We start from the raw sequence: 12,923 nt of genomic DNA on the forward strand, positions 1-12,923 counted from the left end.
CCCTCAAGGATCATCCAGTTCCAACCCCCCTGCCATGCCCAGGGACACCTCACACTACATCAGGTTGCTCACAGCCACCTCCAGCCTGGCCATAAAAACCTCCAGGGATGAGGCTTCCACCACCTCCCTGAGCAACCTGTTCCAGTGTCTCACCACCCTCATGGTGAAAAACTTCTTCCTAACATCCAATCTAGTTTCTAGTTTTGCTCCATTCCCCCCAGTCCTATCACTACCTGACACCCTAGAAAGTCCCTCCCCAGCTTTTTTGTATTCCCCTTCAGATACTGGAAGGCCACAATACATTCTCCTTGGAGCCTTCTCTTTTGCAGACTGAAGAGTCTCAACTCTCTCAGTCTGTCTTAATAGGAGAGGAGCTCCAGTCCTCTAATTACCCTCATGGCCCTTCTCTGGACATGTTCCAGCACGTCCAGATCCTTCTTGTAATATCAATTTACCTTGCTTCCTAGAGAATTTGGAGCAGGAGAGGTAATGCATTGTTTTCATACTCTTGTTTTCATCAGTTAAAGCATAAGATTTTGGGTGAAGAATGTTAATTTGCTAGATCTGGTCATAGAGGGACAGTGCAGACCTCTTGGGGGTTTCATGTTGGGATCAATTTTATAGTGGCCTTAGACTTTCTAAGGTTGGTTTGTATTGTGTGCCCCTTTTTGTTATTTTTCTTGTAGCTACTGCATGGAAAGTGTAAGATTTGTGACACAGGGACAGGCCATGTGTTGGTGTTTGTAGTCCAGAACTGATGCTCTTGTGCTTTGCTGTGATACAATCATCAAGTGGTGACTGCTTTGTCATTTGGGATTTCAGCTGAAAGCCTGAGACATTTCTCAATTAATTTTACGTTTTCTCCTTCAGCTGATACTGAAAATAATAAAAAAAAAAAAAAAAGTGATTTATGCAACAAGTTGCACTTCTCTAAATAATGTACAGGGGTTATGCCCATCAGTGCTAGTGAGGGTTGAAAAGAGCAGCCTAGGAAACAAAACTGGCAATGCTTGAATAACTTTGGGGTTTTTTTAAAGGTCAGAAAAAGCAGAAAGCATCAGAATTGGGATTATTTGATTATAATGTAGGGTACTGTATCAATGATTCAAAGACTCCAATGTGTGTCTGTTTCTTTTGTAGACTATGCTGTAGAAGAGAGACCTTCTCAGATCTCTGTCATGCAGCAGCTGGAGGATGGTGGCCCTGACCCTCTTGTGTTTGTTTTAAATGCTAATTTGCTGTCCATGGTAAAAATAGTAAATTGTAAGTTTTTATTATTAAATAAGGCTTGGGATATGAGAGGGGAAATGTTATCTCTGTGTATGTGTGGGAACAGCAGCACTTGTGTTTGGTAGGGTAATCTCTGAAAATGTGCATGGAATGAAAACTTTGTACTTGGCCACATTGCATTAAACTACAAGAAGCTCTTTGCAGTCATTTAGGCATCAGTACAGATGATTTTGTGTAGAAAATGTAGTCTGATAGAGCCTGAAGTCTCAGGCTTGGGGATCAGTGTCTCCTTTCCAACCTGGCAGGCAAGATGCTTTATTATTGTTCTTCCTTTGGTTGCTTAACTCCTTCCCTTGTCATCCCATTCTGGGAAAAGCAGATGGGGATCCCATGGTAGCACACAGGTTCTGTTCCACTGTGCATCTCTCCTGTCCCTGTATGCTATTTTGCAGCCCCTGGTTAGATAGCAGTGCAATGTTTACATGTTTAGAACAGTGTCATTAATATGCCTGTATCTGTACCTGTTAGGGGATAGACTTTATTGCAGCAGCTTAGTGTTCTCAGCAAAGGAATTGTCAAGCTTAGAGCATGTGTCATCACTAGTGGTCATGTGAAGCAGAACAACACAGTGACACCTCCTGAAAGCACCTGGCACGTGGCTGTCCATCTTGAGAGAGATCACTGTCTGAACCTGTGTCAGGATCCCCACACACGCAGCCAACAGCCTGGCCTTTTCCCAGCTTCCTTCATTCCCCTTTAATTCCTGTCCTTTAATTTGGGTGCATAAACTGCTCCAAGTCTCTGCTGTTAATCCCAAGATCTGACTGGGAGCTGGACTGCTCTGCCTCAGCTTTAGCTGTAAGCTGGGAATTGAGCTGCTTTAGTTTTGGGTGATGTGCTTGCTTGCAGGGTAAGAGGTGTAGAACCTGGGGTGTCTGCATGGCAGGTATCACAGAAGCCATGCTGTAAAGCTGAGCTGTCTTCCTCTTGTGAAACTGAGGGGAATTCCATGAGGTGCTGATCTCCTGATCTGTTTTTTCCTCCCTGCAGACGTGAACAGGAAGTGCTGGTGTTTCACCTCCAAAGGCATGCATGCCGTGGGGCAGTCAGAAATAGTCATTCTCCTGCAGTGTTTGCCTGATGAGAAATGTTTGCCTAAGGATATCTTTAACCATTTTGTGCAACTCTACCGGGATGCCTTAGCAGGTAGGAATCCTCTGTTAAACATGGGTTGAACAGATGATAGATAGCACCAGCTCAGCTACTCACATTCTGGTCATTTAGCATATGGCTGCTTTTGTATAAAAGAAGGTAAAAGGACAATAAGGATCAAAGCTGACAGGGGGCTGCATTGTTATGGGCTCTTAGCATCCACTGTTACTTTCATCTCACCAAACAGAAGTACTAATTCAGTGCTGGGAAGCTGCTCCAGCCTTCATCTGGGAGCCAATAGGGCAGAGAAGTCTGAGCAATGAGGCCATGCATAGACTGCTACAGCAGTGGAGCAGGAGGACTCTGCCCACGACATCCTTATGCTCAGGAGCCATTGCTGAATGTCCACTCTGGCTGCTTCTGCTGGGTGTTGGGTTAAAAATTTGACTGTAGCAAACATAGAATCATGGGATTGTCAGGGTTGGAAGAGACCTCAAGGCTCATCGAGTTCCAACCCCCCTGCCTTGGGCAGAAACACCTCACACTAGATCAGGTTGCTCAGAGCCACATCCAGCCTGGCCTTAAAAACCTCCAGGGATGAGGCTTCTACCCAGTTGATTGGACAGGGCTGGGTAATGGGTTGACTGGATGATCTTGGAGGTCTCTTCCAACCTGGTTGATTCTATGATTCTACCACCACCCTGGGCAACCTGTTCCAGTGTCTCACCACCCTCATGGTGAAGAATTTCTTTCTAACATCCAATCTGAATATACCTGAAATCTACCTGAAATTAGTGCTGGATGTCATTGAGCAGCGAGTGCAGCAGGATACTTAGCAGGGCTTCTGGGTATGCTAATGACAGTGCTTCTAATAATTGATTTTATTTTATGCAGCTTGAGATCAGGGTAGCTTTTTAAAGACACAGAAATAAAAGGCTGAGAATCCTCATGCATGGTGTGTTAAACAACCCCACAGCAGGCAGTTCAGAGATGGCCACAGTGTGTGTGTCTCTTGCCACATTCTGGAGATCATATTTTACAAACATGCCTGTTTGTGCCTGGAATCAGCTGTGGGGCATTGCAGAGATGATACCTGAATTATGAATGTTAGCAGCTCAGTTGCAGGATTGTGTCATGTAAACCTGTACACAATTTAGATTTGCCAGGTCAATGGGCATTAGTTTAGTTTTGAAGTGATCTGGATGTTTTGGTTTTGTTTCCAACTGGAAAATGCAGCCTTCCCCTTGTGCTTGTTTAACTGAAGGCCCTATCCCTAGCAGTTCAGGTTTGGCATGAGTCACATTTATTTATGAGCTCATTTGGCTGAAGTTTGAATCGTGTGTCTGAGCCCAGAAGCACAAACTTGCATCAGGAAAAATGCAAGTAATCAATTCCACTGATCAGAAAATAAAGCTACTTTTCTAGAGCTCAGATTGGGTCACATCATCACAGAATGTTAGGGGCTGGAAGGGACCTCAGAAGATCATCCGGAACAACCCCCCTGCCAGAGCAGGAGCACCTATACCCATACAGGAACACATCCAGGCAGGTCTTGAGTATCTCCAGAGAGGGAGACTCCACAACCCCCCTGGGCAGCCTCTTCCAGTCTTCTGTCACCCTCACAGGGAAATAATTCTTCCTCATCTTTTGATGGAACTTCCTATGCCTCAAATTCCACCATTGCCTCTTGTGCTGTCATTGGGCATCACCCAGCAGAGCCTGGCTCCAGCCTCTTGGCACTCTGCCTGCACATCTTTATCAACAGCAATGAGGTCACCTCTCAGGCTCCTCCTCTCCAAGCTACAGAGCCCTCAGCTCCCTCAGGCTCTCCTCATAAGGAAGATGTTCCACTCCCTTCAACATTTTTGTGGCTCTGCACTGAACTCTTTCAAGCAGTTCCCTGAGGTCCTCCCTGAACTGAGGGGCCCAGAACTGGACACAATATTCCAGATGTGGCCTCAGCAGGGCAGAGTAGAGGGAGAGGAGAACCTCTCTGACCTACTAACCAAAACCCTTCTAATGCACCCCAGGATGCCATTGTCCTTCTTGGCCACAAGAGCACATTGCTGGCTCATGGTCATCCTTCCATCAGGATGATGGAAGGTCCACCAGGACCCCCAGGTCCTTTTCCCCTTCACTGCTCTCCAGCAGGTCAGTCCCCAACCTATCCTGCTCCATCCTATCTTTCCCAGGTGCAAGACTCTACCCTTGCCCTTGTTGAATTTCATTCCATTCCTCCCTGCCCAGCTCTCAGCCTGTCTAAGCCTGGCTGACTGGCAGCACAACCCTCCTGTGTCAGCCACTCCTCCCAGTTCTGTGTCCTCAGCAAACTTGCTGACAGTGCTCCCTGTGCCCTCATCCAGGTCATTGAGGAATACATGCAATAGCACTGGTCCCAGTACTGACCCCCCCACATGAAGCTTGTGTACTGAAAACACTTTTATGAAAGGTTCTGCATCTCACTTGCAGTGCCTTTGGAGGGACTGAGTCCAGTGCTTTAATAAAACAATGAAGAAGATCTTTGTTTCCTAAAAATGCCCTGATAACCACAAGGGTCAGCTTGTCCAGAGGGGCTGCCAGGTTGAGAGTGTACCATTATCACATCTCAGAGTGGATCTCACCTGCACTGGAAAAATCCCCAACCTTTCCAAACCTCCCTTCATTTGCAATGCTTTATCTTCTGACTATGGTATTGTTCAGAGGGAGATAGGAGAAGCCACTTCTCTGTGTGTGTGTTCATGCTGCAGCTACAGACCCAGCTTGGTGTGTTCAGTGCCACGAAGTTCTGTATAATTACACTACAGAAATCCATAATTTATAGCTCCTCCATAATGGATTTGGAATTCTGTTTTTAGTGCTCTCGTGGTGGTAATTTGATCCCCTCCCATTGCACTGGTGCAGAGATCTGCTTTCTGTGGTGCAGTCTTAGGCAGAAACCAAATGTCACTGGGAAGACATCCACTGTGCAATACTCTCTTGGTAGGATTCGCTGTGTGTAGCGTTTCAGACATGTAGAAGTAGACAGATACCTTGAGCTGCTCTGCAGCACCAAGCTGCACTGAGGTGTTTGCAGAACCTGGCACCTTGATGACTGAGAATTGTAGAATTGTCAGGGTTGGAAGGGACCTCAAGGATCATCCAGTTTCAACCCCCATGCCATGGCCTGGGACACCTCACATAGATCAGGTTGCTCAGAGCCACATCCAGCCTGGCTGCAAAAACCTCCAGGGATGAGACTTCCACCACCTCCCTGGGCAACCTGTGCCAGTGTCTCACCACCCTCATGGGGAAGAATTTCTTCCTAACATCCAATCTGAATCTACCCATTTCTAGTTTTATTCCATTCTCCCCAGTCCTATCACTCCCTGTCACCCTCAAAAGTCCCTCCCCAGCTTTCTTGTAGCCCCCTTCAGACACTGGAAGGCCACAAGAAGGTCTCCTTGGAGCCTTCCCTTCTCCAAACTGAACAGCCCCAACTCTCTCAGTCTGTCTTCATAGCAGAGGAGCTCCAGCCCTCTGCTCATCCTCATGGCCCTTCTCTGGATTTGCCAGAGCATTTTGCACTGCACTCTCTCAATGTTGGTCCTTGTTCTCTTTCCACATCAGGCATGTCTTGGAAGGAGGCTCCATTAACATGTCTGCAGCTCTAACTCTTCTAAACATTATGCAGACAGAGAGACAGGATGTGGTGCTGCAGGGGCTGTTCTCCCTTGGAAGTGGTTAGCAGTTTGCAGGCTGTTGTGGATGGAGCCAGGCTTCCAAAGCTGTTGACTGCAGGGGGTACTGCACCTCCTGGCCATTAGATGGACACCCAGAGTGAAGCAGCATCCCCTGCCTCATGGGTTAGTTTTTCCTTTCTTTAATCTAATAGCTTGGATTTATCCCACCCTCAGGATATTTTTTATTTACCTCCTTTAGAAAGGTTTTCCTAAAAACAGACAGAAAATGACAAGACAGGAACAGAAAAACAAGAATTACTTTTAGTGGTGGTGGTTTTTTTTTGAAGTGATCCTGGATGTTTTGGTTTTGTTTTTGCCTGGGAATTGCAGGCTTCCCCTTGTGCTTTTTTCATTGAAGTCCCTATCCCTAGCAATTCAGGTTTGGCACCAGTCACATTTATTTAGGAGCTCATCTTGCTGAAGTTTGAACTGTGTGTTCCAGCCCAGAAGCACAAATTTGTAGCTACTTGTGCCTCTTCCTAGGTGTTTCTGCTTTCCTCAGGGGATACCTTGTTGCTGAGGCCAAGGCCTGTCCTGTGTTCCAGCCCTTGCTGTCAGCTGTTTGCAGGCTGTGGTTCCGGCGTGCAAGCAGTGGCAGCAGAGCCAGGCCTGTGTGCCACAGGCAGTTGGGGTTTGGTTTGCACTCTCAGCACTTTGCACTTTGTCCTTCAGCTGCATCTCCCCTTTCAGCACGGGTAAGGTGTCAGGCTGGTCCAGCCCCACCCCGAGCCTTCATTCTTTTGTTAGGGGAAGTCAGGCTCAAAGGATGTTAGGGGTTGGAAGGGACCTCTAGGGATCATCCAGTCCAACCCCCCTGCCAGAGCAGGACCATGGAATCTAGTACAAGTCACACAGGATTACATCCAGATGGCTCTTGAAAGTCTCCAGAGAAGGAGACTCCACAACCTCTCTGGGCAGCCTGTTCCAGTGCTCTGGGACCCTCACAGTAAAGAAGTTCCTCCTCATGTTGAGGTGGAACCTCCTGTGCTGTAGTTTATATCCATTGCCCCTTGGCCTATCACAGGGTGCAAGTGAGCAGAGCCTGTCCCCTCCCTCTTGACCCCCAGCCCTCAGATATTTATAAACATTTATTAAATCCCCTCTCAATCTCTAATCTCCAGACTAAACAGCCCCAGGCCTCTCAGCCTCTCTTCATCAGGCAGTGCTCCAGTCCCTTCATCATCCTTGTAGCCCTCCCTTGGACTCTCTCCAGCAGATCCCTGTCCCTCTTGAACTGGGGAGCCCAGAACTGGATGCAATATTCCAGGTGGGGCCTGACCAGGGCAGAGTAGAGGGAGAGGAGAACCTCCTTGGATCTGCTGGACACACTCCTCTGAATGCAGCCCAGGCTCCCATTGGCCTTCTTGGCCACCAGGGCACATTGCTGTCCCATGCAGAACTTGTTGTCCACCAGCACTCCCAGGTCCTTCTCCACAGGGCTGCTCTCCAGCAGATCACCTCCCAGCCTGTCCTGCTGCAGTTTATTCTTCCTTCCCAGGTGCAGGACTCTGCACTTCTCCTTGTTGAACCTCATTTGGTTCCTCTGTGCCCAGCTCTCAGTCTGTCCAAGTCTCTGAATGGCCTCACAGCCTTCAGGTGTCTCAGCCAAGCCTCCCTGTTTGGTATCATCAGCAATCTTGCTGAGCAGACTCTGTCTGTCCCCTTATCAATGTCACTGATAAAGATGCTGAACAGGACCAGACCCAGCACTGATCCCTGGGGGACTCCACTGGTCACAGCACTCCAGCTGGACTTGGCACCATTGACCACCACTCTCTGGACTCTATTTTGTAACCAGTTCCTAATCCCTCTCACTGTCTGTTCTTCCATCCCACACTTCCTGAGCTTGCTCACAAGGATGGTATGGGAGACAGTGTCAAAAGCCTTGCTAAGGTCAAGGTAGACTACATCCACTGCTCTCCCTGCATCTACCCATTCAGTTAGGACATCACAGAATGCTATCAGATCAGTCAAGCATGATTTCCCCTTGGTAAATCCATGCTCTTAGTCTGTCCAGGTCTCACTGAATGGCTGCAACCCCAATGTCCTCAACCCCAAGCTGTGGTCTGGTGTTAGGACTTCATAATTGTAAAGCAGTGGAGGGATTTGGAAGGGAAAATGGTGTTTGGCACTATAGGTTGTAAGCTTGTGAGTTAGGATAAATTGTAAAGGTGTCAATTAAGTATTAATTGGTGTTCAGTTTCCATCACTTCAGTTTTCCTCTGGCCCCTTTGTGATGGAGCTGCCTGCTGTGTGGCTTGATTGAAATGGAAAGCTAATGATTTCTGTTGTGGTTGTAGTAGTTGCGCTGTTGTAGTAGTAATCCCATGATTATCCTTGTCTGTTGGCTATAAGCCCGGCAGGAGGTCTGGTGAATGGGAAAATGAGAACTTCTGTCCATCTGAATGGGAACTCTGAAGCAGCTGAATGTGTTAATACAGAGCTGCCAGATATGCCCCAGTGCATCAGCTCTGGTGCAATACAATAAATGCCACTGTTACTGTTGTAGTGAGAATGCAAATCTGCTGGCAGTGGCTTTGTGATTGCTGTGGTTTTGGGGATACCCTGGGTGTAAGGATGGATCTGTCCCAGGCACAGTTCTGGGTGTTTTTAACCCAGCCTGGTGTTAATTAAATGAGGTGGTAGCTAACACAGAGTAGATCTGTGAAGGCCATGCAGATGTTCTGAGCAGAGAGCAGATGAGCTGAGTGAATAATACACCCCTGCAATGTGATGTGGGATGCCAAATCAAAGGTCATGGAAGAAGGTGTGAGGGTGATTGTCTGGAAGACTGCCACAGGCTAGCCTGAGGAAAGTTTGGATGCTGGTAACTGCAGCTCACAGTGATAATAAGTGAAGCATTGTGGCCCTTGCCAAAATGAGGAAGTCCTTTCTGAATTGTCTGCTGATGGACTTCCATAAAAGAATGCTGAACATGGTCAGAACTCTGGATGTTGAGCTTCTCTGTTTTTTCTCAATGCTGGCATCTGCTGCAGATCTGCAGTGCCATCGAGTTCCATTCATGGCCTTTTCTCTTCTGTGTCTCCTCGTGGCTCTCGGTGTGGTGGTGACTGGGTTTGTGGTGCTTTCCCAAGAGCGTGTGCTCCTGTGCTCTTGAAGGAAATCCAGCTGGCAGGATTGTTCCCAGGTGAATATTGCTTTGCATCTCTGGCTACAGACCTGGGATGCTTGGGTTTTCAGGATGCTGGCTGGCACGGTGTGTAGTACTTGGCAGTTCTTGGTTGTCCCTGATGACGGTGGAAGGGGGTTGGACAGATAGAATCATCACAGAATCATAGAATAGAATCGTAGAATCAACCAGGTTGGAAGAGATCTCCAAGATCATCCAGTCCAACCTATCACCCAGCCCTTTCCAATCAACTAGACCATGGCACTAAGTGCCTCAGCCAGGCTTTTCTTCAACATCTCCAGAGATGACAACTCCACCACCTCTGTGGGCAGCACATTCCAATGGCCAATCTTGCTCTGTGAAGAACTTCCTCCTAACATCCAGCCTAGACCTGCCCTGGCACTGCTTGAGACTGTGTCCCCTCCTTCTGCTGCTGGTTGCCTGGGAGAAGAGACCAACCCCCACCTGGCTACAACCTCCCTTCACCTGACTTCCCCAGGCCACATACCTGTGCCTTCCCTGAGACTGGATGCTAACACCAGCTTTTTGACCTGGCATTAACCAAAAGATAAGAAGCTTACATTGGGAATTTAAACCTCGCTGGTTTCTGTAAAAGCACCTCACTGGCTTCATCAGGGATTGAAGGCAATAAACAAAAGTAGGAATATTTGTTTCTTACCTCTCCTGGTGTAAACTATTTTATTTGAGTTCAGAAGGGATTGTCAAACCAATAGGCAAAGTAAGTTGTTTGTCAGAGGAAGATACTTAAGAGAGGAGTTCAAACCAGCATGGCTCATGACTGAAGAGAAAGTCACCATCAGAGCATGGGTTTTTAAAGGACTTGGTAGATCTGCTTAGAATTTAAAGTCAAGGGTAGCCCAGCATAACTGAGAAGAGAATAAGCACTGACCTTCTGCAGAGCTGCTTTAGATGCCTCGTGCACACCCATGGCACTTCCTAAGAGATAGCAATTGTCTGATGTCAGATGCTGGAACTTCATGTGAGGAAAGGCATCTCTCTGTGCCCCCCTCTCTCTGTGCCCCCCTCTCTCTGTGCCCCCCTCCTACTATGCACTCTGGGATTGCCTCTTTTGAAAGGGGGTTCTGGCACTTGGTGAATTACATTGCATGCTCTTGAGAAGTTTGGTTTGTTTGGAAGGTTCTTCTGGCACCTACCTGTTATCTACAAGGTTCTGAAACACAGTGCTGTGCTTAAAATGCATAATGTCGGAGTGGGTCGGGGTTGACCACATCAGGTTAGTAAAAGCAACTTAGTAGTTGGGCCTTGACTTGGAACCACCTTCCAAGGCAGGTCAGAAAAGGCTGTCAGTCTCTGATCAGAGCAGAAGGGTCTGTGGGACAAGCCCAAAGCGGCTTTTTGACTTGGGTTTGCTGGTTGCAAAGGGCACTGGAGAAGCGGGCAGGAAAACACTTGATTCTTCCCCTGCTCTCCACACAACAGGCTCTTGCATGCTCTTCTGAGTGATGAATTACAGCACAACTGGTTTGTCCTCTTCCTAGTGGTGACCTCCTGGAGCTTGCAGTGCGTGAGCTGCTTGTGTCACAAGGAGCCACTTACGTACAACACTGTGGCTTACGGCAGCAAAGTGCCGAACAGCTGAGTTGCAGATTCTACTCTGAGGGGATTTTTCATGTTCCTGTTGACTGAAAAAAATCTTGTTAAGGCATCCCAAGTGCATGAGCCTTGAAGCTTCACCTCCTGAAGCAGAAAAGAGAAGTAGTTGTCCCCTTCTGCTGCAGCACTTGGGTTCAGTCACAAGTGGAAATGTCTGCTTGCTTTGTCATGCCAGTGGGCAGTAGTAGCACACAACTCAGAACTGTGAGGTATTGTACAGCCCAGCCCCTGTCACACAGAGTGCTTCAGAAAAGGGTGCAGAATTCAGTTCAGTTTAGCAGTTCAAACATTTTGTGCATTTTAAGTTTAGAAAGGATTATTATGGTCATGACGTTGGAACCGAGAAGCTCACCAAGGAATCTTAATATCGGGCCCGTAGCTTCTATTTGGATAAGAACAGATGGGAAGGGAGAAAGGAAGTATAAATGAAGAAGAGATTAGTGAGAGGAGGTGGGAACTGCAAAAGCAAATGAGTGGAGTTGAGATAGAAAGGTGCCAGCAGCTATTTTAGATAAGAGAAAATCTTTTCCATGAGCACAGTTGCTACCTGGGTTTGCAGTTGCTAGCAGGATGCCTGACGGTGCCTTAGCAGTGGACTCCCTGAGCAGGCAGTGGTGTCACACCACAGGCTGGCAGGGAAATGCATTTGCAGATGGGCAGGATCAATGACTCTGAGCAGCTGACATTTGATGTGCCTCTGTTAATCGTGCTGGTGCTTTGATTTAATGAGGAGCTGCTTTCCATCAAGTATGCTCAGCTGAGCATTGCGGAATGCCAGCCCCTGCAAGAGGTGTGCAGATTGATCTGGGGTGATGCTTTCAGCTCTGGCTTGTGTGTGCTTGTAAAATTGCAAATCAGTTTTCTTAGTATAGTGGCAAGCTAGGAGTCACAGAATCACAGAAACATTCAGGTTGGAAAAGCCCCTCAGGATCACCAAGTCCAACCCAGAACCCTACTCTACAAGGTTCACCCTGAAACCAGATCCCCAAGCACCACATCCAAAGCACCTTTAAACACATCCAGGCTTGGTGACTTCACCACTTCCCTGGACAGGACATTCCAGTGCCTGACCACTCTTGCTGGAAAAAAATGTTTCCTAATGTCCAGTCTAAACCTACCCAGTGGCAGAATGAGCTGCACCCTGCCTTGAGGTGCCTGGGCTGCTGAAGCTTGTCACCTTTTACCCAAGAACTTGAGAACTTTGTGCAGCACCTTTTGAGTACAGCAAAAAGAAAAGTTCCACTAAGCTGTCCACAGATTTGAATGGCAAGGAAACACCTGAGCTTATTGGGAGGCTAAAAAGAGCCTTTCTTTAGACCTGCCAGGAGCTATATTTAAAGCTGGAGGTCCCAAGGTCATGTGAAAGAATAAATAGTGGTGATTATGCTGTGGTGGTCTGAAGGGGGGGGTGGAAAGTAGCATGGCCACATATGAGTAGGGGCAGGAATACCTGTGTGATCCTCATGCCAGTGCTCACCTCATGGAGGGTGGCTTGGCTTGAGACTTTCACTGAGGTTCAGTGTAAGAGACAGACTTGAAAGGTCTCATTGCTTAACCTTTCCATTGCTGGCCAGAACTGTACCTGCTGTGTTTATTTTTCTGGCATTTGTAAGTCTTTGTGTATGGCTTTTAGGCTGTTTTGCAGTCTAAAAACGGAGAAAGCTTAACTTGAAGATCACAGTTGCTGAGGATGTCAAAGCTGCAGTTCTGTGACTCATTTTTAGCTGCTGAACACCTGGTGTTGGTGTGTGTGTGTCTTGTGTGTAAAAGGAAGACAGCCTCCCCTGACCATCCCCTCGACATGCATGTTGGAGATGTGCACATCACTGCCTTCAGCTCAAATAAAAATTCCCCATCACAAGGTAGGGCAGGAAGAGCAGAAATTCCTGCTTAGCAGCCTCTCTGTCTGCAGGTGGTAAAGCCTTGGGATTGCTGCAGAAGCCCAGGAGGTCTGCCTGAGTGCCTCAAAGCCATGTGATTCCTCAGGAGTGGTGTGATCAACCCCACTCAGCTCCCTGAAGGTGCTGGGTTGTCTCCCTGAGAGCAAACCAACACTG

The 12,923-nt window shown here is 47.7% G+C and overlaps 1 protein-coding gene across 2 annotated transcripts in view; it reads left to right on the plus strand.

The window, feature by feature from the left end:
- ZFYVE9 (zinc finger FYVE-type containing 9) overlaps window positions 1-12,923 on the plus strand; it is a 47,699-nt gene that overhangs the window by 16,401 nt on the left and 18,375 nt on the right. For both annotated transcript variants that reach the window (XM_054384031.1, XM_054384032.1), the window contains 2 exons: window positions 1,141-1,263; window positions 2,281-2,436. In XM_054384031.1, the coding sequence (XP_054240006.1) occupies window positions 1,141-1,263; window positions 2,281-2,436 (279 nt within the window). The remainder of the gene's footprint in view (window positions 1-1,140; window positions 1,264-2,280; window positions 2,437-12,923) is intronic.

The sequence above is a fragment of the Indicator indicator genome, chromosome 10 (assembly GCF_027791375.1).
Source record: "Indicator indicator isolate 239-I01 chromosome 10, UM_Iind_1.1, whole genome shotgun sequence".
In the NCBI taxonomy this organism is placed as follows: domain Eukaryota; kingdom Metazoa; phylum Chordata; class Aves; order Piciformes; family Indicatoridae; genus Indicator; species Indicator indicator.